The 22,370-nt window shown below is 32.7% G+C and overlaps 2 protein-coding genes across 2 annotated transcripts in view; one reads left to right on the top strand and one right to left on the bottom strand.

The window, feature by feature from the left end:
* Positions 1 to 8,595: 8,595 nt before the first annotated feature.
* LOC111700798 (kelch-like protein 12) lies at positions 8,596 to 12,000 on the top strand. The gene is made up of 3 exons (XM_023471840.1): positions 8,596 to 8,867; positions 10,654 to 10,743; positions 11,005 to 12,000. The coding sequence occupies exons 1-3, from the start codon at positions 8,766 to 8,768 to the stop codon at positions 11,929 to 11,931; spliced, it is 1,119 nt and encodes a 372-aa protein (XP_023327608.1). The 5' UTR covers positions 8,596 to 8,765; the 3' UTR covers positions 11,932 to 12,000.
* Positions 12,001 to 20,163: 8,163 nt separating this feature from the next.
* The window catches only part of LOC111700786 (dual specificity tyrosine-phosphorylation-regulated kinase 2), a gene marked incomplete at its 5' end in the record, with an annotated part of 52,811 nt that continues 50,604 nt past the window's right edge, over positions 20,164 to 22,370 (bottom strand). The window contains 1 exon segment of the mRNA XM_023471825.1: positions 20,164 to 22,057. Within this exon segment, the coding sequence (XP_023327593.1) occupies positions 21,872 to 22,057 (186 nt within the window). The 3' untranslated portion in view covers positions 20,164 to 21,871.

The raw sequence follows: 22,370 nt of genomic DNA, 5'->3' as shown, positions 1-22,370 counted from the left end.
TCTCTATCTTAATACAAAGTTGTGAACCATATCCCTAATGTAACCCTGTTTCAAAAGTCGTCTCCGACAAATTGTATCTCCGTTGAATCCGTTGAGTACTCCGGCCACCCGCCAAACCAAACCTTGCCAAGGATTTTGCATAAATAACCTCATGGAGCTAGTAAAACTTAAAGTGCATTAAAAGAACCCATTTAAACATAATTTTCAGTGAATCATTTGCAATCAAATAGTGAACTTATTTAATCAGACGAATATTTATTTTCAGAAGAATTAAATTTCAGTACAAACAACTTTTTGACCCAACACAGTTTTCTAGATTGTAAGTTCCATTCACAACAGTACCTTTTATTAATCAATTCACAACAGTGCCTTTAAACCCGTTATTCATTGATTTACAACAGGAAAATATGATCCCCAATCCTGCTAAACCCACTAAACCTAAAATCTCCAATCCTACTAAACCTACAAAACCTAGAATTCCAATACTCATTTATTGACAATAAAAAAAACCTTCAACTGTTTAATCTTTATTAACAATTATTATTTCCCTTTATTTATTGATTTACAACAGCAAAAAAAAATATGATTCCCAATCCTGCTAAACCTACTAAACCTAAAATCTCCAATCCTACTAAACCTACAAAACCTAGAATTCCAATACTCATTTATTGATAATAAATAAAAAAACCCTTCAACTGTTTAATCTTTATTAACTATTATTATTTATATGCATGTACGCCAATAACAATTTGTATTTTGTAGGAAACCTCGTTACTGAAATATACATTTTCAAGAAGTTCTCATCTATCTGCGTATGGTTGGAAAGAGTGTTTCCCTAACCTATTTGCCTTGGATTTGTCATTCTTCGAGTTACATATCCTCTGCCTCAGTACATCCCGCTTCGAGCAATTTACCTTCTTGATCGGCTCACAAAAGTGTAATAATTATGTATTACTTAAAACTATTTTTTCATGATGAGATTGTTTGAAAAAAGTATTTTAGTGTGGAAGTAAAAGTCGAACAGCTCTTATTTGAGACCAAACTGTGTTTTACCCACCTAGGATCGTTATTGAAATCTTAAGCTAATCTGAACATGAATCTCATTCAGAACATTTTTCTTTTCAAAATCTTGCATTAATTGCAATTCTAGTGTTTTATTGAACCTGTAACCCCCTCTATCATACGGACCCGGAGCTAAACTCAGATTGGATAGTTCCATTGAACCCCTTTAGTTCTCATACGGACCCGGAGCTAAACTCAGATTGGATAGTTCAATTGAACCCCTTTAGTTCTCTACGTACCGGGAGCTAAACTCAGATTGTATAGTTTCATAGATGTAACCCCTTTAGTTCTCATACGGACCCGGAGGTAAGCTCGGATTGGATAGTTCCATAGATGTAACCCCTTTAGTTCTCATACGGTCCCGGAGCTAAACTCAGATTGGATAGTTCCATAGATGTAACCCCTTTAGTTCTCATACGGACCCGGAGCTAAACTCGAATCGGATAGCTCCATAGATGTAGCCCCTTTAGTTCTCATACGGACCCGGAGCTGAACTCGAATCGGATAGTTCCATAGATGTTACCCCTTTAGTTCTCATACGGACCCGGAGCTAAACTCAGATTGGAAAGTTCCATAGATGTAACCCCTTCAGTTCTCATACGGACCCGGAGCTAAACTTAAATTTGATAGTTCCATAGATGTAACCTCAGTTCTCATACGGACCCGGAGCTAAACTCGAATCGGATAGTTCCATAGATGTAACCCCTTTAGTTCTCATACGGACCCGGAGCTAAGCTCGGATTGCAAGTAGTCTGGCCTATGATAAACAGGACAGTACAAGAGTGTGCATACAATTTTAAAATATTTAACATATGGTTTCTTATTAGCACAATAGGACTAATATTATTCAAATAATTTGCGTTAAATAAACGGAGTTTTTACGCAATTTAACATATCTTAATTTTATATGCGTAATTAATGATCATTCTGACTTCAGGAGTAAAAATGTTCGGAATTTAAACAAAATGGAGCGTTTTACTAAATTGTTACCATTCAAAATTGGTCAAAGTTAAAGAAATGATAAAGCCGGAAACTGACGGGAATAAAACTACAAAGTATTGAAAAAATGTATTTACAACGTAAAAAAAAAACAGATAATGGTTGATACTAATAATTTGAATGAAGCCGGAGCTCTCTGGCACACTCCGCCTTTCTTCTGCCTCATATGATGAATAAACCTTCCTTTTTCGGTTCTTCGTAACGACGAACTCAATTTTGGCTTTAGCCTTGCAAATCTTATTTCCTGCTCCCCTCCCTCATGGATCATTTATAGGATAACTCTTAAAGCTTAATACGACCGAAAACTCTAAAAATAAGGCGATTTGAAACTTGTTTTGGTTTCTGCATTTAATATTTTGATGGTTTACTGAATAATTAAGAAATATAACAGTTTTGGCAGCTACTACAAGGAACTCTAAATGCAAGGAAACGGCCTAAACAAATTCTGCACAATTGTCTCTGAAGTCTCATTCTTTGTGGGTAACCCTGTGTGCTATTATTATCTCTAGAATTTTACTTTTAAAATTAGGTTTTCAACTCCATGCTGCATATTATTTCAATTATCACAGACGACCATTAATTAAACGGAATAATAATTCGTTTTGCTAATGTCATGTTTCGTTGGACACCCTGTACAGTGTACATTATATTGAAAAAATGTCATTGAAGGTATTTAATCTGAATATTTTATTATCATTATTGTTCTTGTTGTTATTTTAATGATTTTTTAATCATTATTATTATTATTATTATTATTTTTTTATATATTTATACAGAATGTCCCCAAAATAATGCCCTTTTATATTTTGTAGCATGGTTCAATTTTTAAAATGCTTGACACATAGATTAATTTCAATACAGATAGAATACTAGATGTCGTCTTTTCAAGATTTAGGAGTTTTTGTTTACAATAACCATGAGGGAGAAACCTAAAGGACTAACGCACAAACAGCGTTGAATTACAAGAGAGAGAGAGTCCATGCGCATAGCTCCTTTGGGCCTTTCTAAGGATTATTGTAAACGTAAACCCCAAATTCTTGAAAAGACGACATCTACTGTTCTATCTGTTTTGTTACGGTGATAACCAGAAAACTCTGGAATAGGAAGTCGACTTTTAGACTCAAGTTTCGGCTTTAAAAAGTTCAATAAACATGAGACACAGCAATTGTGCGGAGTAAACAGACCCATTTCACTAAATAAGTGAGTTAATAACTTACTAGTAAAACTATTTGCTTTGTAACAACATCAAATACACTTCAGTATTGCTTTAATGTCGTCTTCCTATTCTGCAGTTTTCTGGTTATCACTGTATTAATCTATGGTTGGATATCAATTGGAGGTATGTAGCACAAAAATAAAAAAATTAATACAGTTTGAAATTTAACATTTGGGCTTTGTTCTGAATTTTAGTTATACCGTATTATGGAATTTCCTTAGGGTCGAAAAAATGTAAATCTTCTAAACAAATAAAAAAAAATTAAAAATGTTTTCATGAATAATGGCCACCTCTTAGTTTACATTGTAGGAAAGAAATTTCCTTGTTTTTAATTACCAGAAAAGAAAGGGCCTGAGATGAAAACTTAAGAATGTGATATCCTTAACCCCGATTACTTAATCTTAGTATCCAATGGACACACTTTTGATTTTTTGCTAAACCGTTCTTTTTGATTTTCCTGGAATGCATAACTACTGACGAACATGAATGGATTAGCAAGATTCCCACTGTTTGTATTTTAAACTTCTTTCTTGGATATTGAATGCGTATTAACCTAATTTCGAGTTTAGTAAAATCAGGAGTTAAAGCATTTATTTCGATATTCACCATTCTAAAGTTTTCAGCTCTCGTCTATTAATGTAGTTTTGGCGTACATTTCACTATGCATTACACAATACACAGCCTGTTTTAAGCCAATTATCACTATATCAATGTTCTTAATCATTAACTGTAAACCCTTATTATTATCTATTGAAATAAAATGTGAATTCAATGATAATTTTTTCTTTTACTTAGCACAATGATAATATTAATTTTCAATCAATGCAAAGTGTAATAAAATTAAAAAATGAATTAACTACCTTATTTTTTGACATGCCTCTTATTGATTTCAATCCATCTGAGATGTTCAATAAATTTAAATTTTTTTAAATTGAACCTTGTTTAAATGGGCTGCTTTTTTTGGACACCATGTATATATATTTTGATATTCATTTCCCTAGGTCTATATCCGGATATATCAGCTGATAGCGGCCTCAAGATAGACAGACAGAAATATATATATCTATTTATCTATTTAATTAACATCATCCCAGCTTGTTTTCTGCATGCATTGAGCCATTTTTTAGTGTATTTCACCTTCATACTTTTTCTATTCGTTTAAACTATTTTGTTTGTTTGAAATGTTTTTTTTTGCACAAATTGGTGTCACCTTGGACTGAAATATTAAGGATATGAGGCAAAGATACGCTGGGCTAGTACAATTTTGAGCAATTTGTTTGTACCTGGCAGCTTATCTATATATACATATATTATCTTTGATATGATCCTATACCACATCTCAGACAAGTTCATCAGATAGATAGGTCTCGATCCACTCCTAAAGTTCTTGCCCTGTACCGCCTTTTTTTTCCTTTACAGTCCCTTTAATTTAAAACCTAAACATTTGACAGTCCAAATTTTTATTTTGAATAATCTTTTTGTTTGTTTATCTTCTTGTGGTTTTTTACATTTTTTAAATTTTTTTATCAATTTTGATGGTTATTATATAGTTAGAACTGACGAGGGTCAACCCAGACCGAAATATATTTTCAATAAATGTGGAACTAACATCCACTTTTTTACTCTACAGAGGTTTGGTCCATCACCATCACCGAGTTTTTAAACCTAAACATGTCACAACTACTAGAGGTTGATACTTGTTACTTTTGAAAATATGGAATGATTTAAATATTTATTTTAAAAATCTGCATAATTTATTTGGTGCAAGCTTACTATTCTAATAATAAATGTATCATTTGAAGAAATTGTTTTTAAAAATATTTTTTTAATTCTGAGAAGCAATTTGTTTTAATTCTGTTAATTTCTTGACATTGATTGAAGCTGGCTGTAGAAATCAAATTTTGAATTAGATATTTGCATTGAAAATACACAAAAAAGATTTTTTCACGAGTTTTTAGATAAGAATCCTCATGGTATTGGCGCTAGCCGCCAATGCCGTCTCCAGTTTCAATTTTCAAAAAAAAATCCACAAACTTCAGTTGATCAGATTTCCAAAATGATAATAAAATGGCAACATTGTTAGGCTAATATTTCAATCAAAATTTAATTTCTAATTATAATCGTTAATCGTTTGTTGCATCTTTCTGAATTTAGATGGACACTACGTTCTTCGGTATTAGTCGTTTTTAACAATTTTCTCCTTATAGACGCAACAGCTAGAAGTAAGATTAGTAGCGATCAAAAGCGCATTTTTATCGCATTAAACTTTACCCCCTCTCATTTTTCGCGAACACTCCCTTTAAACCTCAACATGTTACAACGACTAGAGGTTAATACTGAAAACAGTCCCTTTTATACTTTTGAAAATATCAAATGATTTAAATATTTATATATTTATTTCTAAAAATCTGCATGCAAGCTATACTCTTGCAATTCTAATAATAAATGCATCATTTAAAGAAATTGTTTTTAAAAATATTTTTTTAATTCTGAGAAGCAATTTGTTTAAATTCTGTTAATTTGACATTGAATCTGGCTCTAGAAATCAAATTTGGATAAGATGTTTGCATTGAAAATACACAAAAAAAACTTGTTAAATTTTTTTTCACGAGTTTTTAGATAAGTATCCTCATGGTATTAGCGCTAGCCGCCAATGCCGTCTCCAATTTCAATTTTCAAAAAAAATCCACAAACTTCAGTTGATCAGTTTTCCAAAATGATATTAAAATGGCAACATGGTTAGGGTAATATTTCAATAAAAAATTTAATTTCTAATTATATTTTGATGTTGCAATTGAGGGGGGTGGGGGCGGCTATAATTATATCCTCCAAAATGAGTTTATTCCATAAACCTCTTGGCTGCTTAAGAATTTTTTTTGAGAGGGAAGTTTCTAAGTTGTTTAAATCTTATGTTTTAGTTAATAATTTCGACCGAAAACCCGGTATTTCATTGAAAACTCTTAAAATAGGATTTTTCAACACGCTACTCGGACTAAATCAAGGATGTGGAGTTCTGCTGGAGCCCCTAAATCTTTTCTATATGGCTGTTAGAATCTATATATATTGAGAGTATCCCGAAACCCCCGAGCTTTTTTGTGCTCTGGCTATAAAAAATATGATTTTTTCCAAAAAGCTCTCTGTAACAAAGACGACATCTAATTATATTGCGGGTTTACAGGATCCATTCAAGGATACATATATGACCAGGAAAAGTAATTATAAAATGAAATCATTAAAAATCAATGCAAGCTACAATTCATACAATGTTTGTAAATGAAAAGATTATCAGAATATATTCATTTGTCCATTCTCAACATGAAACAAAAGACAAATGCATTTTAAAAGAAGTATTGTGAAAAAAACCGTTACCCCCCCCCCCCCCACCACCCCCAAAAAACCCCCCCTGGGGGGGGGGGGGAGGAATGATTGAAATTTTGAACAAAAAAATATAAAAAATGCAAAAATGCGGGAGTTGGCACAATAAACCTCTCTCTCGTACACATAATAAAACTAAAGTTTTTTAAGATTATCTGCAATTCATCATTTATCTGATATTTGTTTCAGTTGAAATACTTTTGTCTCTTTATACATTTTAACTGGCCAAGTTTGCGGCCTTTACTCCTAATTCTTCTCTTATCAACTAGGATGTGAATCCCCTAATTGATTATATATATTTTGATTTAAACCAGCGGTTGCTAACATTGCTGCCATTGCACATGGTTATAATATATTGGGGATTTTTAGAGGAGCATTTTTTTACAATTTTGGAATGTCATGGAAAGCTTAATGATTAAAATAAAACATCTTTCATTTTCTGTATAAATTAAAAAAATTACTAATTGACCATTCTGAAGACTACTACGGCGGATTTAACAAATACTCAAAACTATTTTTAAGACAAAGGCACTTTTTTGGACTTTTGGAACAAAACTAATGCAATTTGTATAGGACAGGTGAATCTGTTTCAACCAGTCATGATGTTATATTTTTACCCATCTGGATTCTGGAATCAATCGAAAATTTGATAACTATTGACTTTCCAGATGTTTCATGGCAAAACACTGGCTTATTTATAACTTAATTTTTACAAATTTTTTGTTCATTATTATTTTTGTTTTTTGTTTTTTTGTTATTCTATATTTGAAATTTTGGTTTTTCTCAGATTATATATTCAATATGAAGTAAGAGAAATCGTAAAACCTAGGATGATCATTTTAGGAAAGTTTAAAAGAGAACGGAAACGGGTTTACTCTAGTTTTTGGACTTTTGAATTTTGATAAGCCAGTTGTGAGCCATGATAAGTTGGGAGCTGCCTACCATAGCAGTGTCGATCAGGATGCACTGTTCGAGCCGATCCTATCCACTTGGGGACTGAGTCCTATTGGCTATATACTTTTAGTTATAGTATTCATTCAGACATATCACATGCATGGACAGATTGAAATAATCAAAATTTCATGATTTTATTTTTTTTGTCCTTTAGTGGCATACCGATGGATTCCGATAGCCATGATTTATTGTAAAAATAATACAAAATTCATGTTCATAAAACGAATATATGTTTGTTGAACTAGCTAATATGTTTTTTTATTTAAATTTTATTACAGTCTGTTTCTGCCCCTAAAATATTTCGGAAAAATAGTTTCTGAATTTTTTTTTCTTTAAGTTTAACAACTTTGTGTTAGCTAAATATCTGATTATATTTAAAACAAAAAAGTTACAGGATTTACTTTTAAGTTTTTCTCAAATTTTCAATTTTCCAATTTATGGTGCCCAAACAGTTTAACCCCGATTTTTTCAAAATTCAAATCAATTTTTTTCTTCTTTAAACTGTGGATAAAATTTTAACCAAATCGAAAATTCTCATTTCTGGAGGTTGTCCTTTCTGTTTAGGAATGACCTATATGCAAATTGCTAATAAAATATAAACATTCGGAAAAGTTAATTTGAAATTAGATGTTTTTTACAATTAACGAGAGTGTTCGTGAAAAACGAAACTAGGGGCATCGGTCCAATCGGTCGCTACTAATCTTACTTCTATCTGTTACGTCTATAATGAGAAAATGTTTAAAAACGTCTAACACCCATGGCGTAGAGTTGCACACAAATTCACGTAGTTGAATTTTTCCACTTAGATCGTTAATAATTCAATTAAATTTATAACTGCTCATTCGTACGTTACAACCTACAATTGTCGAATGTAATATGATGCATTCGTATAAAGTTGATAGCGTTCATAATATTTTTTATTTTGTTTTTTAAATCAATTTTTTTACAGCTGGCGCTGGAGTTTCGATTATTCCAGTATGGAAAATATAAAAATATCGTCTTCATTATCAAAAATCCTCGAAACAGGAATGAATGTTTTCAAAAGTAACTCTCGGATCATAAAAATCTATAAAACTTAAACTGGTGCATTATAAGAAATTCTATCAACCCCGCCAAGGTAAATCAGCCTATAAACAAAATAGCTGGTCCCTAATAAATAATGACCTTATTTATAAGCTATAAGTATTATCTCAAAATTTTCAGTTTAAGTCTAACCATCGAACTGAACATGGCCGACATGGGCCACCTTCTTCAACTCACGGTATATGTTATTTTTATTCAATCAACTTCTTAAATTCATTTATTTTTCTACGCGTAACAGTGTTAGGGGAGCGTGTAGGGGGGGGGGGTATAGACTGGTCACCCTTCCCTATCAGTGATCTAGAGGTGGCAATTGTTCTCGCGAAAAAATTCATTTAGAATTTTGCCCATTACGTCTTAAAAACTAAAACTGGAAACAATAATCTTAGAGTACTAAAATTTAGACGTCTATAGGGCTACTTAACAGTGGAAGGGAGTAAGGGAGGAAAAATCAAGAACCAATACGTTACGACTCTCCGAAGTTGGCCCAGTCTTGAAAATTGATGAAACTTTTGAGAGCAAACTTTTTTGTTAAAATTATCGATTTTTTTCTTTAATATCCATATCACATATTTCAAAGGAATGTTTTGTACTTAAAAGATTTTTTTTAAATTTTAAAATTTTTTTAATTCTCTTTTATACCATGCCTAGAATTAATTATTTAATTCTCTCTCATACCATGCCTAGAATTAATTATTTAATTCTCTCTCATACCATACCTAGAATTAATTATTTAATTATCTTTCATACCATGCCTAGAATTAATTATTTAATTCTCTTATATACCATGCCAAGAATTAATTATTTAATTATCTCTCATACCGTGCCTAGAATTAATTATTTAATTCTCTCTCATACCATGTCTAGAATTAATTATCTAATTCTCTCTCATACCATGCCAAGAATTAACTATTTAATTCTCTCTCATACCATGCCTAGCATTAATTATTTAATTCTCTCATACCATGCCTAGAATGTAAAAATCATTTAGATTGAGCTATTTAAAACACTTCCGAATTATATTTTTTTCAGTTTTGGCTCGATGAAATTTATTTTTTACAAAACTTTCTTGAATTCTAATTGCCTCTCGCCTTTTACCTAAGAATTGGGAAGTATTAAACTATGTCCTATAAAGCTGTTTTTTTATTTGAACTTGCAAAACTCAACTTTTCGATACCATTCCTGAACTTGGTAACATGGCAAAAACTTAAGATTTAACTCAAGTTGTGGCCAAAAGTTTTGGACTGGTCTTAAAAATTAAAAAAAACGCGGTTTTAAGTTATAATTTTCAAATATTTGTAAAAAAATAGTTGAAGATTTTTAAATAAAAATGAAAACTGGTGCATGCAAACGTCCAATGCAAACATTTTGGTAAACGCATTTTGGTAATTGTGGAAATTTAATTTTGTCAGCTTATACTCAGAGTCCGAATTTAATGAATTTAAGCCGTGTCTCAAATCCCAAAAACTGCTTTCAATTGAGCGCCGGCTTAAATCTTTAAAAAAAGTTGATACAATTTTAAGTGGAACCAACAATATTTGAGCCGCGGCTCAAATTCTTTAAATTCGTACTCAGGTTATACAAATCAACACTTTTCTACCCTCAACGTAAGAACGATTATTAATATTAAGTTTATAACATCAGAATGAGTCGTTTTTTAATTTAACTGAATTATATACGATCTGAGTTGAATAATGCCACTCTGTCAATTTGTATACTCGACGTTCTTCGGTATGATTTGTTTTTAACAATTTTCTCCTTATAGACGCAGCAGATTACTCGACGTTCTTCGGTATGATTTGTTTGTAACAATTTTCTCCTTATAGACGCAGCAGATTGATGTAAAATTATTAAAGATCCATATCGAATTAAATTCGATGTCAACCTATACCCCCTTTAACACTTTATTTCAGTTGATGTACAAAATTAGTAAAGACATAAATAAATAATTTTATCTATTTTTGCAGGTTGGTCTTTTCTCTCTTAATTCAGTGTCTGCCTCTCCGATCTTTTTTGGTTCTTCAGTAAATTGTATTTGCCCAGCTGAAGGATCACAGGCATAGATTAATTAACAATGATGGATAGTACACTAGATGTTATATTTTCAAGATTTAGTAGTTTTTCGTTCACAATAATTCAGAGACTGGAGCTTAAAGGGGTTACGCGTATGCTCTCTCTCTGTCTTGTAATTCAATGCCGAATGCGCGTAACTTCTTTGCGCTGCTGCCTCAGGGTTATTGTGAACGAAAAACCCTGAAGTCTTGAAAAGACGACATCTCGTGTCCTATCTGTTATTGTTAATTAATCTATGATAACAGGCATTTGCAAGACTTTTCTTTGGAGCATCTAACTGCTGTTCTTCAACTAGAAAGGGTGTTGTTCTGATCGGAGGATTTGAAAAAACGGAAAGTTTCTCATGTTCAGTAACTCTAGCTGATACTCCCCTTGTATACCGTCCTGGAGCTGCAGTCTTAAATAACCAGCTTTACTACTGTGGAGGATTAATTGAGACTATAAGTCCAAGAGTCGGCAACACAACAAATGAATGTTATAAGAACGATGAAGGAACCTGGGTGTCAGTACCAAGCATGAATGTCCCCAAATTTTCTCACACCATGACATCGGTTGGATCATATATCCTTGTAACTGGAGGATATAATGTTGTTGTTGATAATAGTGGTGAAACAAATGTAAAACAACTAGACACTGTGGAGATATTTGATGGCTTTGTGTGGATTAAACTTCCATATACTCTGTCTTCTGAAAGAGAAAACAGCTGTGCTGTTCCTGTCAGTGAAACAGAAATATTGGTTGTTGGTGGTACTTTTGACAGTACCACACTTCTTGTAGAGAAGTATAATATATTTACGGGTAAAATCACTAGTATTCCAAGCTCTTCTGTTGAGAGGTTTGGACATGCTTGTGCACTGCTGAACGGAGAAGTTTATGTAAGTGGAGGAACTTCTTTAAAAACTGAACTTCTTCTGGACACTGTTGAAGTATTGAACCTAAAAACCCTAGAATGGAGAACCATATCACCCTTGAATACCCAACGTGCTGATCACACAATGGAGGTTGTAAATGGAGAATTAACAGTGTTTGGAGGATTTGGACCACAAGGAATTGTAGAGTTTCAACCATTTGATACATTTGAGAAGTTAATTGGTACCACATGGCAAACTCAAACAGACACTCTGAAATATCCTCGTGGCAACCATGCCTCCGTTGTAGTAGATTGTGATTAGAGTCATTTTGTTATTTATGTTATTGTTATGTTTGTTATTATATTTAGTTATTTTTTTGTTATTAGACATATTTTTTATTTTCATTTTGTTATTAGATTTATCTGTTATTTGTTATATTTGTTATTATTATTTTGGTTCCCAGGAGACATTTTAAAGAAATACATTTCATAGATAGGACATTGCATAGAAATACATTTTATAGACGGACATTTCATAGATAGGACATTCCATAGATAGGACATTTCATATATAGGACATTCCATATATAGGACATTCCATATATAGGACATTATATATATAGGACATTCCATAGATTGGACATTTCATAGATAAGACATTTAATAGACAAAGAATATTTTCCATAGACAGAGGAGATTTTTTATCTACGAAATTTTTTTTCTTAGTTTTTTCATGTAAATACATTGCTACAACGAAACCATTTAAATAAACATTACATATAAAAAGTACTTTATTAATTTTTTTCAGAACTAAAATTTAACTATTTCATTTGTACTTTTCTGTCCATATAAAAGTTTTTTTACTAATAGTGCTTTTGTTGAATGAAAATGCTCGAGTGAATTGTTAAAAATCCACAAAACAAAATTGAAAAAACTTAAAATTCTCAGTTGCGTGGTAGAAGGAAGATAAGACATTTTGTAAAAAAATTGTAAAAAAATCTCGTCTGTCTATGGAAAATCTGCTCTGTCTATATATGATTTGGCTTATCTATGAAATGTCTTATCTATGAAATGTCTTATCTATGAAATGTCTTATCTATGAAATGTCCTATCTATGAAATGTCTTATCTATAAAATGTCCTTTATGAAATGTCTTATCTATGAAATGTCTAATCTATGAAATGTCTTATCTATGAAATGTCCTATCTTTGAAATTTCTTATCTATAAAATTTCCTATCTACGAAATGTTCTATCTATGAAATGTCCCAATGCCATTCTTCTCTAGTTATTTTTGTTATTTTAATATTTTTATCATTTTAATGTTTCTGTTATATATGTTTGTTTGCATTAAAAAACGTCAAATCGGTCTCATTTTTTTGGCAACTCACATGACCGCAGGAAAGGGTGGATCGTCAAATTGAATAATTTTGCCTAAAAATTTACGATTTTTGAAAATCCAGCAATTAAAGCAAAAGAATCTGCGAAAACATATTGTTTATAAGAAAGAAGAAAAAAGTGCAACTTGAAAAACAACAGTTTTCTGTTAAAAGTGTTGCTAGAAAAAAGTCACGTTTAATTATGTGCGTGTATATACACTGTACGCTGAGAATCATAAAACTGTGTAATAAGAAGACGACAGTTTAATTTTTTAATATTCCAATGAAAATGAAGCACACTAGTTATGCTGTTTGATTTTGGAAACCTTTTCGGCAACGTCGGAAAAGTATGGCTAACAACTTTAAAGAAAAAAATTTACGAGAGGGGGGTGCGAAATATCCCTCGCCCCATGTCTTAAGGTCGCTCATTAAAGGGACTGTAAAAGAAAAATTAAAGGGGGTATAGGCTGAAAGCTAATCATTTTAGCTCTTGATCGCGACGCATGAAAGTTTTATCTGATGTTCCTATCTCGAGAAATTGATAAAAAACTGTGTTGAAATTATACGAAAGTTTATATATGTAAAATTTAGAAAATCTTAAACTTAAATCACGTGACCAGAACTATCACCAATGGCAGAGCAGTATACTGATCACGTGTCTCCGCCTGTATCACGTGACCACTTTACTGCACTGCCATTGGTGGAATTTCTGGTCAAGCAATACGGACGTATTAATAATATTATGAATTAAATCTATAAAAAATAGAAATAACAAATATAAAATTAGAATTGGAGTAAACCTAAGTTACAATTAGCTTTCTCTGGGATATCATCGTTTTCAGATTGGTTGCATATTTGCTGAATTTGATCTTTTTAAACCCATTACTTTTATACAAAATTGTATATTTGACAAAGTTGTAAATCAGTTTCTCGAGATAGAAACATCAGATATAACTTTCATGGGCCGCGATCGAGAGCTAAAGTGATAAGCTTTCAGCCTACACCCCCTTTCATTTTTTCTTTACATGTCCCTTTAAGCTAAATAATAATTTTGATATATTAGAACAATTTATTCAAAACAAGAATGCATTTGGTGGTAAAATATGCAATTTAAAGTGTAGATAATGAAATTTAAATTAAGAAATCATTAAACATGGATTTAACTAATAACAATCTTTTTATTCTAAAATTTTGGTAGATGTTAAAACTTCTCACTCCGTCCATTAAAAACCACTTTATCTGACAGAACGACAGAAAAAGAAATGTAGAAGATTCAAAATGTTAAGAGACACTTTGAATAATTTTCATGATTGCTGTCTTTGTTCTTTCTTTAAATCATGAATTCTGAAAATTATTTCGGTGAATTAGTTAAAATGAAAAACACTAGAAAACTTTAATTTAAGTGAAAAAGCTGAAAACTTTAGAATGGTGGATAGCGAGATCATAATCCTTGATCCTCTCTTTTTCTTAATTCGAGACTAACCTAATCTTGTATCCTGAAAAGTGTATAAAATCCAACCAATTACAGTCGTGTATATGAAGCTGATAAAATTTAAAATTTTATGCGCCATTTAAGATTAATATACAGAGATGGCAGGTACTCTCCAATTTTGAAAAACCGGTTTTTGATTTTTCTCTACAATATCCAAGACAAACGGTTTAAGATCAAAAGTGTGACCATTGGATACTCAGATTAAGTAATCGGGAATAAAGATATCTCATTCTAAAGTTTTCAGCTCTGATTATATAAAATATATCTTAAAAAGTCACAAAAGAAAAGGACAAATATATTTAAATTTAAGATCTATGAAAGATCAATGGAAAAGTAATAATCGAGCAATTTTGAAAAGTCACTAAAAAGTTTTGTTCTATCTGGAAAAATCTTGACCAAAGAATAAACCATTTCAAATTGAATAATTTCATAAACAGAGCAAAAAGTTCACAATTTTTTACATTTTACATTTCTTCTTAGTAATTATAATGTGTTTCATTTAAGCCCATCGAATTACTCCCACGCTTATTCTGATCCAATTATCTTTAAAAATTCTAAAACAAGTTCTTTTAAATCTTGCATTGAAACAATTTAAAAATTCCAATTATAAGTTTAAGAAACTTTTCATTATTCATGGCTTTTCTATTCTTTTTATCTTTCGGTGCAATTCAGTCTAACTTTACAGAAATTTAACATACAATTTATTCTTTTTTCTGTTTGTTTATGTGTAAGTAGTATTTATAAAGGCCCAGAAATTTTGAGCAGCTAGAAACCGTTACTTGTTGAGTTATGTACAAAAAAACGTCCATGGGGACCCTTCTTCCTAATGGAGATAGGGTAAGTTCTTCTTAACTGAAAAAAAGTAAGTCTTTAAGTATGTCCAAACTGGGGTTATGGAAAATGTATACTTGATTTTATGAATGTAAACAATGAAAAATGCAAGATAACTATATATTTATATGGATCCTTTTTAGTTAATCTCGACCTGCTTTTATCTAAATTTTAGTTCAAGTGATACCACATTCTGGATTCCTCAAATTATTTTGAAAGTAAATCTATATAATAAAACACGACATTTTGCGTAAAGACGGCTGGATCGATTGGGCTGAATTTTTTTGTGGACACTCATGGGCTAAAAAAAAAAAAATTTTATATTATTTTTAAAAGTATTTTTTTCCACGGGCAACGCCGGGCCCTTCAGCACGTATTTTGATCAAGTAAACTACTGTGGCCCCATACATTCATATCATTAAATCAAATATGCATTAGATCGTTCGTCTTCTTATTCCAGTTTTCTGGGTTTCACTGTATGTAGTGCTAATCTTATCTGGCTATTTTCTAATATATTAAGTTGCAATCCATGCTTACGTACTGGATTGAAACTTTATCCTCTTCGTCCCTGGTGGGACATAAGACCGCTCGAATAATTCCTTTCCATTCTTCTCGGTTCTTAGCAATATTCTCAGCTTCTCCCCAGGTTAAATTAATCTCCTTCATTTCTGTCTCCACACTGAACCTCCAAGAAGTCTTGGGTCTGTTCCTTCTCCCTGGTGGAGTCCATCTTAGTGCTTACATAGGTGTCCTATTATTTTCCATTCTAAGTACATGTTCCAGCCATCTTAACCTCCTTCCTTTGATTTCTTATATATCTATACTATTGGTCCTGGAGGGCAGTTCTGCATTTGGAAAACTGGTTGGGCCAGAACATCATGAATATACTTCTCAGACAGGTGTTATGAAAGGAAGAAACTTCGTTCATATCTCCATTCACAACCCTACAGCACTCTAAACCACAGATAATTACAGATTTTACATTGCTGTTGTACAGTTCAACTTTGTTCCCTCTAAACCACAGATAATTACAGATTTTACATTGCTGTTGTACAGTTCAACTTTGTTTCATGTTGTACTTGTTTGATCTCCAGATATTGGTCAGCAGGCTAAATGCATGTCTTGCTTTTGTCTTGATGTGATATCTGTCTTTGCTCCATTATCATTGCTTATCACTTTTCAACAAATTGTATTTCTTTTACCTCCTCAGAGTCCTACTTGTTTTCAATATTTTACCAATCTGTTAGACTTTTCTTGCATGATTCTGTGATTACAGGCTAGGTCTTCAACGAAGCTAGGTCATCAATGAAGTCCAGGTCGTCTAATTGATTGAACAAGCCTCACTGAATCCCTGTCAACCCTGTGTTACTCCAGTTTCTATATTAAACCATTCTGAAGTCTCCATTTCTCCATAGCTCCTAGCTATCTTCCACAGACTAGTTCTGTTTATTCTCTCAAATGCTTTCCTGAAATTCACTAAGTTCATATGTGATATGGCTGGTTCCATTTAGAGCATTGTTTTATGATATTGCAGAGAGAAAAAAATTTATTAATGCAACCTCTACCTCCCATAGTTCACTATCAATGGCTTTATCCATATATTCTTTTTAAAATAATTCTGCAGAGTATTCGCAGATTTTCCAGATTTACCACTTGGTTCAAATCTCCTTTCCGTGCTGCTTCATCTGCTTCTTCTGCCAGATTTTAGGCAAATGAATTGAGTCTTTGTAACAAAATTTCATTTTCTGATACCTATATTTTTACCACCTGATGGAGTAAACCTTTGATATTTCGAACCCAGATTCTTTCGTCTAACAGAATTCATAGTTTGAAATATCTAAGGTCTACTACATTGTGTAGAAAAGATATAGAGATTAGAAAATCATAGTTTGTGACAAAGATTCAATTCCTTTCCTTTTCTCTGCCTTTGCTTATTTCTTCATTTCTTTCTTCTTGTCGCTGTGCTCCTTTCTCCTTCTTTCTTTCTGTCTTTCTGAGCTGAGTTTCCCTTATCCTTCATTATTCTCCTCTATTCTATGGTTTTCCAGGTTTTGTCGGATATCCATTCTTTTCTCTTTTTAATTGTGATATCCTATCTCTTCTTTGCGAAAGGTTTACTGATGTTAAAACTCCTTCCTTGTGCTCCATCTATTTTTTATGTGACTTTCCTAAGCTTGAGTTTGATCTTTTATAGGTGATGGTCACTTGCCACATCAACTCCCCTGTATGTCCTAACATCTCTCATAGAATATCTCCATTTACTGATGATAAGAATGTGATATCCACGTTCTCTGTGTGAAAATCTTTGTGTGGAAAAATTGTTCCTCCAATGATTAGGTTGTTTACTTGAAAGAGGTCTACCAGCCAATCTCTGTTTTTATTTATGTTTCCACAGCCATGCATGCAACTAGATTTATAGACAAGGTCGTATACCGGAATATTTTTTTGCCTCCCACTAGGATATCGGGGGTGGGGAAATTTGAATTGTAAATTTTGAAAATTTGGCTTCTTGGATACTTTAAAGGTACACATACTGTCCAATTATCTTAGAAGTACTACTTTATCTCTACTTTAAACAGGACTAGCAGAAAAGAACGACAAACTAATTTATTTATTTTCTTCACTCTTCAGTTTCAGATGTGAAAAGTGTGATACCTCAGACTTATAGGATAAGGGAACGCCCCCTCGCTTAGCAGGTCTTGGGGCGGGGGGCACTGCCCTCTCCCTGTATACGCCTTTGTTCTTAGCATCCTCCTCGGCATCATTGGTGGGTGCATATAAACTTGTATTACTGTTAATTTGCAATTATTGGATTTAAATCTAGCTTTAATAATTCTCTCATTTTTAGGTTCCTATTCTATTAGTGATTTCTCATAATTTTTGGCTATCATGCTGGTGAAACCTCTCAGGACCAGATTAGAGGATGGTCTCTCCACTCCATAATTTCAGCTCTCCACTTAACTTAGTCCTTATATATCCTAATGGCTTATATTCATCTGATATGCACTTGAGCTCATTTTGACGATTCATACAATATGGTTCAAACGTTCCAAGTTCCTGTCTTGATGTTCATGCATGGTTCGAACGTTCCAAGTTCCTGTCTTGATGTTCATGCATGGTTCGAACGTTCCAAGTTCCTATCTTAGGTTCTCGAGCTCCCGTGCATAGCCCAATGTGAAAAGTTTCATCAACTTTCAAGAACGGGTCGACTTGAACTTGTCTCATCGCCTTGGCCTTTTGATTTCTACTTGTATTTTTTATGCTACCCTGATATAATCCACAATTGAATTTTTCTCTTCGTTTTGAGACTTGGGAGTACTTCAAGAAAAATTACGATTCCGAGCTCCGAGTAAGAAAAACCGACACAGGCCCTAGAGAAAAGAACAAATACTTTTTATGACTATTCTATACAAACTACAAACAACTTCATAGTCCTAGTTCTTCCCCCGGCCAATTTTTCTTGAAGAATGACCTTGAAAACGTGATTTTTACCCCAAAATTATTTGGTTTGGTAAACCATTCCATATCCGTTCCCAGACATGTCGTCTTCACAATAATTTTTTATTCTTTTCCCCAGAACCTATATCGATTTGTTCATACTCTACACTCGGAATCACACAATTCTGTTCCATATTATCAAACAATGTCTTAATTTGAATCTAAACTAAAATTTTCAAGATCGCAAAAAAACACAATTCGTAGGTTGTTACTCAATTAACACACAAAACCTGCACTGAAAACTATACATAAGGATAAGGTAACTTTAATCTGACATAACTAGTCATACTTTGTAACCTCGTAGATACTCCAGTTTCAATTTTACGCACAAATAGGAAATCAGAAAATTTTTCCGGCAACATAATTTAAAGAAGAACAGTTGTGATCTTCTCATTCTCAATAGCTCTTCAATAAGAGGAGTTCTGATTGAAAACATTTTAATCTGACGTGGAATTTACTTTAGTTTAGCGTGTTTTCAATTCTAATAGAGTGAGAACCAGAAAACTGTGGAATAGGAAGCATTATAACAAGAGTTAATAGTTAACTGATAACTTAGTAAATCGTACCTATAAAGTGAAATGGATCTGTTTACACTGCACAATTCCGGTGTCTCATGTTCATCGGACTTTTTAAAGTCATAATCCGAGTTTCAACATCGTTTTCTATTTCAGAGTTTTCTGGTTCTCACTGATAGGCAATAATCTGACTACGTAGTACATATACAATAAAACAAAGTAAAGAGGAAAATTTATATTTACATTACACAGTGTAAATGTAAAAACATTAAGTATATACTCTACAGGTTTACGGGGGGTAAAGGGGGGCTTATCAATAATGGATTGGCAAGATATTCAATTCAATCACAGATTTTTAAACTGCAAGAATTTCCCGTTATCATCTGAATTGTTAAACCCCAATTCCCTAATTTAGGATAAATAAGGTTTACATTTTTGAGATAAGTTAGGGGTTAGAATTTTGGGATAAGTTAGGGTATAGATTTTTGGGATAAGTTAGGGTTTAGATTTTTGGGATAAGTTAGGGTTTAGATTTTTGGGATAAGTTAGGGTTTAGATTTTTGGGATAAGTAAGGGTTTAGATTTTTTGACTTAAGGGGGGGGGGTATTCTGTAAGAATAAATAAAAACTACCGCATGAAAGACGGGTTTAAGGATTGATAGATTACACTGAAACACTAATACAGCTAATAATAATAATGATAATAATAATGATAGAAACTGAATAAAAAAAATCACACTGTAGACTGCAGTACGATCAATTATTTGTCTTTTTTAAGTGATTTTGAACAATAGTCATCGCGAGTAATTACTACGTAATAAAAAGTAAAAAAACTAAAAGGAAAAGTTCCAATTTTAATATCAAAATGTCGAGCATTTTTACACATTTAGCTAACACGGTCAAAGTTCATCCAGTATAACATTCTTTATATTGTGTACATGTGAACGCAACATGTACACAATAAACTTAGCTCGGTCCTTATACAATATATAGTTGAGTATACAACGCACATGACATATACAATTGTTTAATATAAAGGTAGGAATACAATCAGTTTAGAATTTTAGCTAGTTCCAAGAATTTTGGGCCGGTCAGGGGATGTTTTTTAGACAAAACTATAGAAAAGCACTAAACAGATGACACCCTGCCCTTTAGCCGGCCATTTTCAAATTGTTGGTTTTAAATATTTGATAAGATATATTGCACTTAAAAATGTAAGAAAAGGGAGAGTGTTGTTTTTTCAAAAATAAATAAAATTATTAAAAGTTGATTTTATAAAATTCATAAAAAAAACTTAGGCTTAAAAGTCATGGATATTCGTCAGCTTTCTGGCAGTAGAGTTGAAAACAAAATTGAGACCAAATAGAGTTAGAAACATCATCAGATCGTATTGGTATATGACATACATGTACAACAAACCATGTACACAAATTGTAAATTGTATAAATTCATAATAAATTACGTTGTACCACTTTTATAAGTACATATGTACAGCTGACGTTGACACCAATTACACAAAATCCACAATTTATGTACAGGATAATAGTACACAACAAAACTATGCAAAAATATTTTACAATTAATGTAAATTGTTTAATCTGTATGTAACTTAAGTAAATTGATTGCGTGAAGAATTTTGCGGGATATCATGCCCGGGGTCTGGCTTGACTAGGTTCAGTAATTGCGTTCCCCCGGCTTCGGGATATGTCAGTTCAAATCCCGCCTAGGATCCTCGGGATCAACAACGGGATTCAGGATTTCTTCCTTGTAATAACTATTCTAAATATTTATGCTAAACCACTAAAATGACTGGGAGGCCATTATTTTATATTTTGGCCAAACCCTTGACCTTTATCTGCACTTTCACTGTATTGTCTATGTGATGTTATCATGCATGCAGTTTGCAATAACTTGGACCAAGCCCTACTGCGTAGAAATTGCTCAGGCGAAGCGTGAACAATAACATTGCTAATAGTTGAGACCAAGTCATTTACCGCCTTTTTTTTTCTTCGGTGATTTCCGCATTTTTCAACGCGGCACTGGTCTACCGATCCAGGTAAAGGGACTACAAAATGGCCGCCCACAGACCATTTTCTGACCAAACTAGGATCACAAAATATTTTTTTGAGCGCTTTGGAGTTTTCTGAGATCTTCCTTTTGAGTGAGGAGTTGTACCCGGCCTGGAAAGACCGGTTTCTGACGACCTGCCGACCCTGCAGCTTTTCGTCCTCCATCCATAGTGTTCGTCCACCCAAGGTTAGAAGACGATTGGAGTTGGTGCTGTAAGATTATCGTGCTTTGGCTAAGTTGAGATTGATTAGAGACAGCCTTAGCTACAGTTAAACAGCAAGGACTTGTGAGAAAAGTCGTCTTTTTCCCGACGCAAAATGAAAGGAGATATAGATAGTACATAGTGCACATATACATTGTAATGCGCAAAACTGTGTATTTTCAGCTGTTGACATTATTCTCGCTGTCTTCTCGCTGTGTTACTGTGATGTCTAGCTGTCTAATCTAAATGAGAGAACCTGATAACATCCCCCAGCTGTCTACGCAATACTATTCGGAATCTGGGGTAGTTTAGTTGTCTGATGCCTGCTATGAATAGTGTTTGGTCCTCCATCCTCGTTGACCCTGATCTTGGCTGAACCAGCGATAGTGTTCATCTTGCTGGAGTTTCTCGAGCTACTGGAGTTCGTGGTGCGGAGAGTTCCAGATGGACTTTCTCCAGTCTCCTAAACATTAAAAATAAGTTGATAAAGGTTGTAATTGAACAATGTAAACATGTAAATATTTGTATAAATACTGATTTCTTCCCCCAAAAAAAATTACTCGGACCTTAAAAAGGTAAGATTTTTAATTTAATTCCATTTAATTAATTTTGTTACAAAATTTTCTTTTCTTACTAAATTTTAATCAAATATTTTGTTATCTGAAATGATTTTCAGTTAACAGTATGCAAATTACAAGCAGACACTATATTTTTTCATAGCAGGCCTTAGTTCTAAGACCAAAACATGCTTCATGGAATTTGACTAAAGTTATATT

This window comes from Eurytemora carolleeae, unplaced genomic scaffold, assembly GCF_000591075.1.
Source record: "Eurytemora carolleeae unplaced genomic scaffold, Eaff_2.0 scaffold169, whole genome shotgun sequence".
In the NCBI taxonomy this organism is placed as follows: Eukaryota; Metazoa; Arthropoda; class Copepoda; order Calanoida; family Temoridae; genus Eurytemora; species Eurytemora carolleeae.
This window is presented reverse-complemented; position numbering and strand designations above follow the sequence as displayed.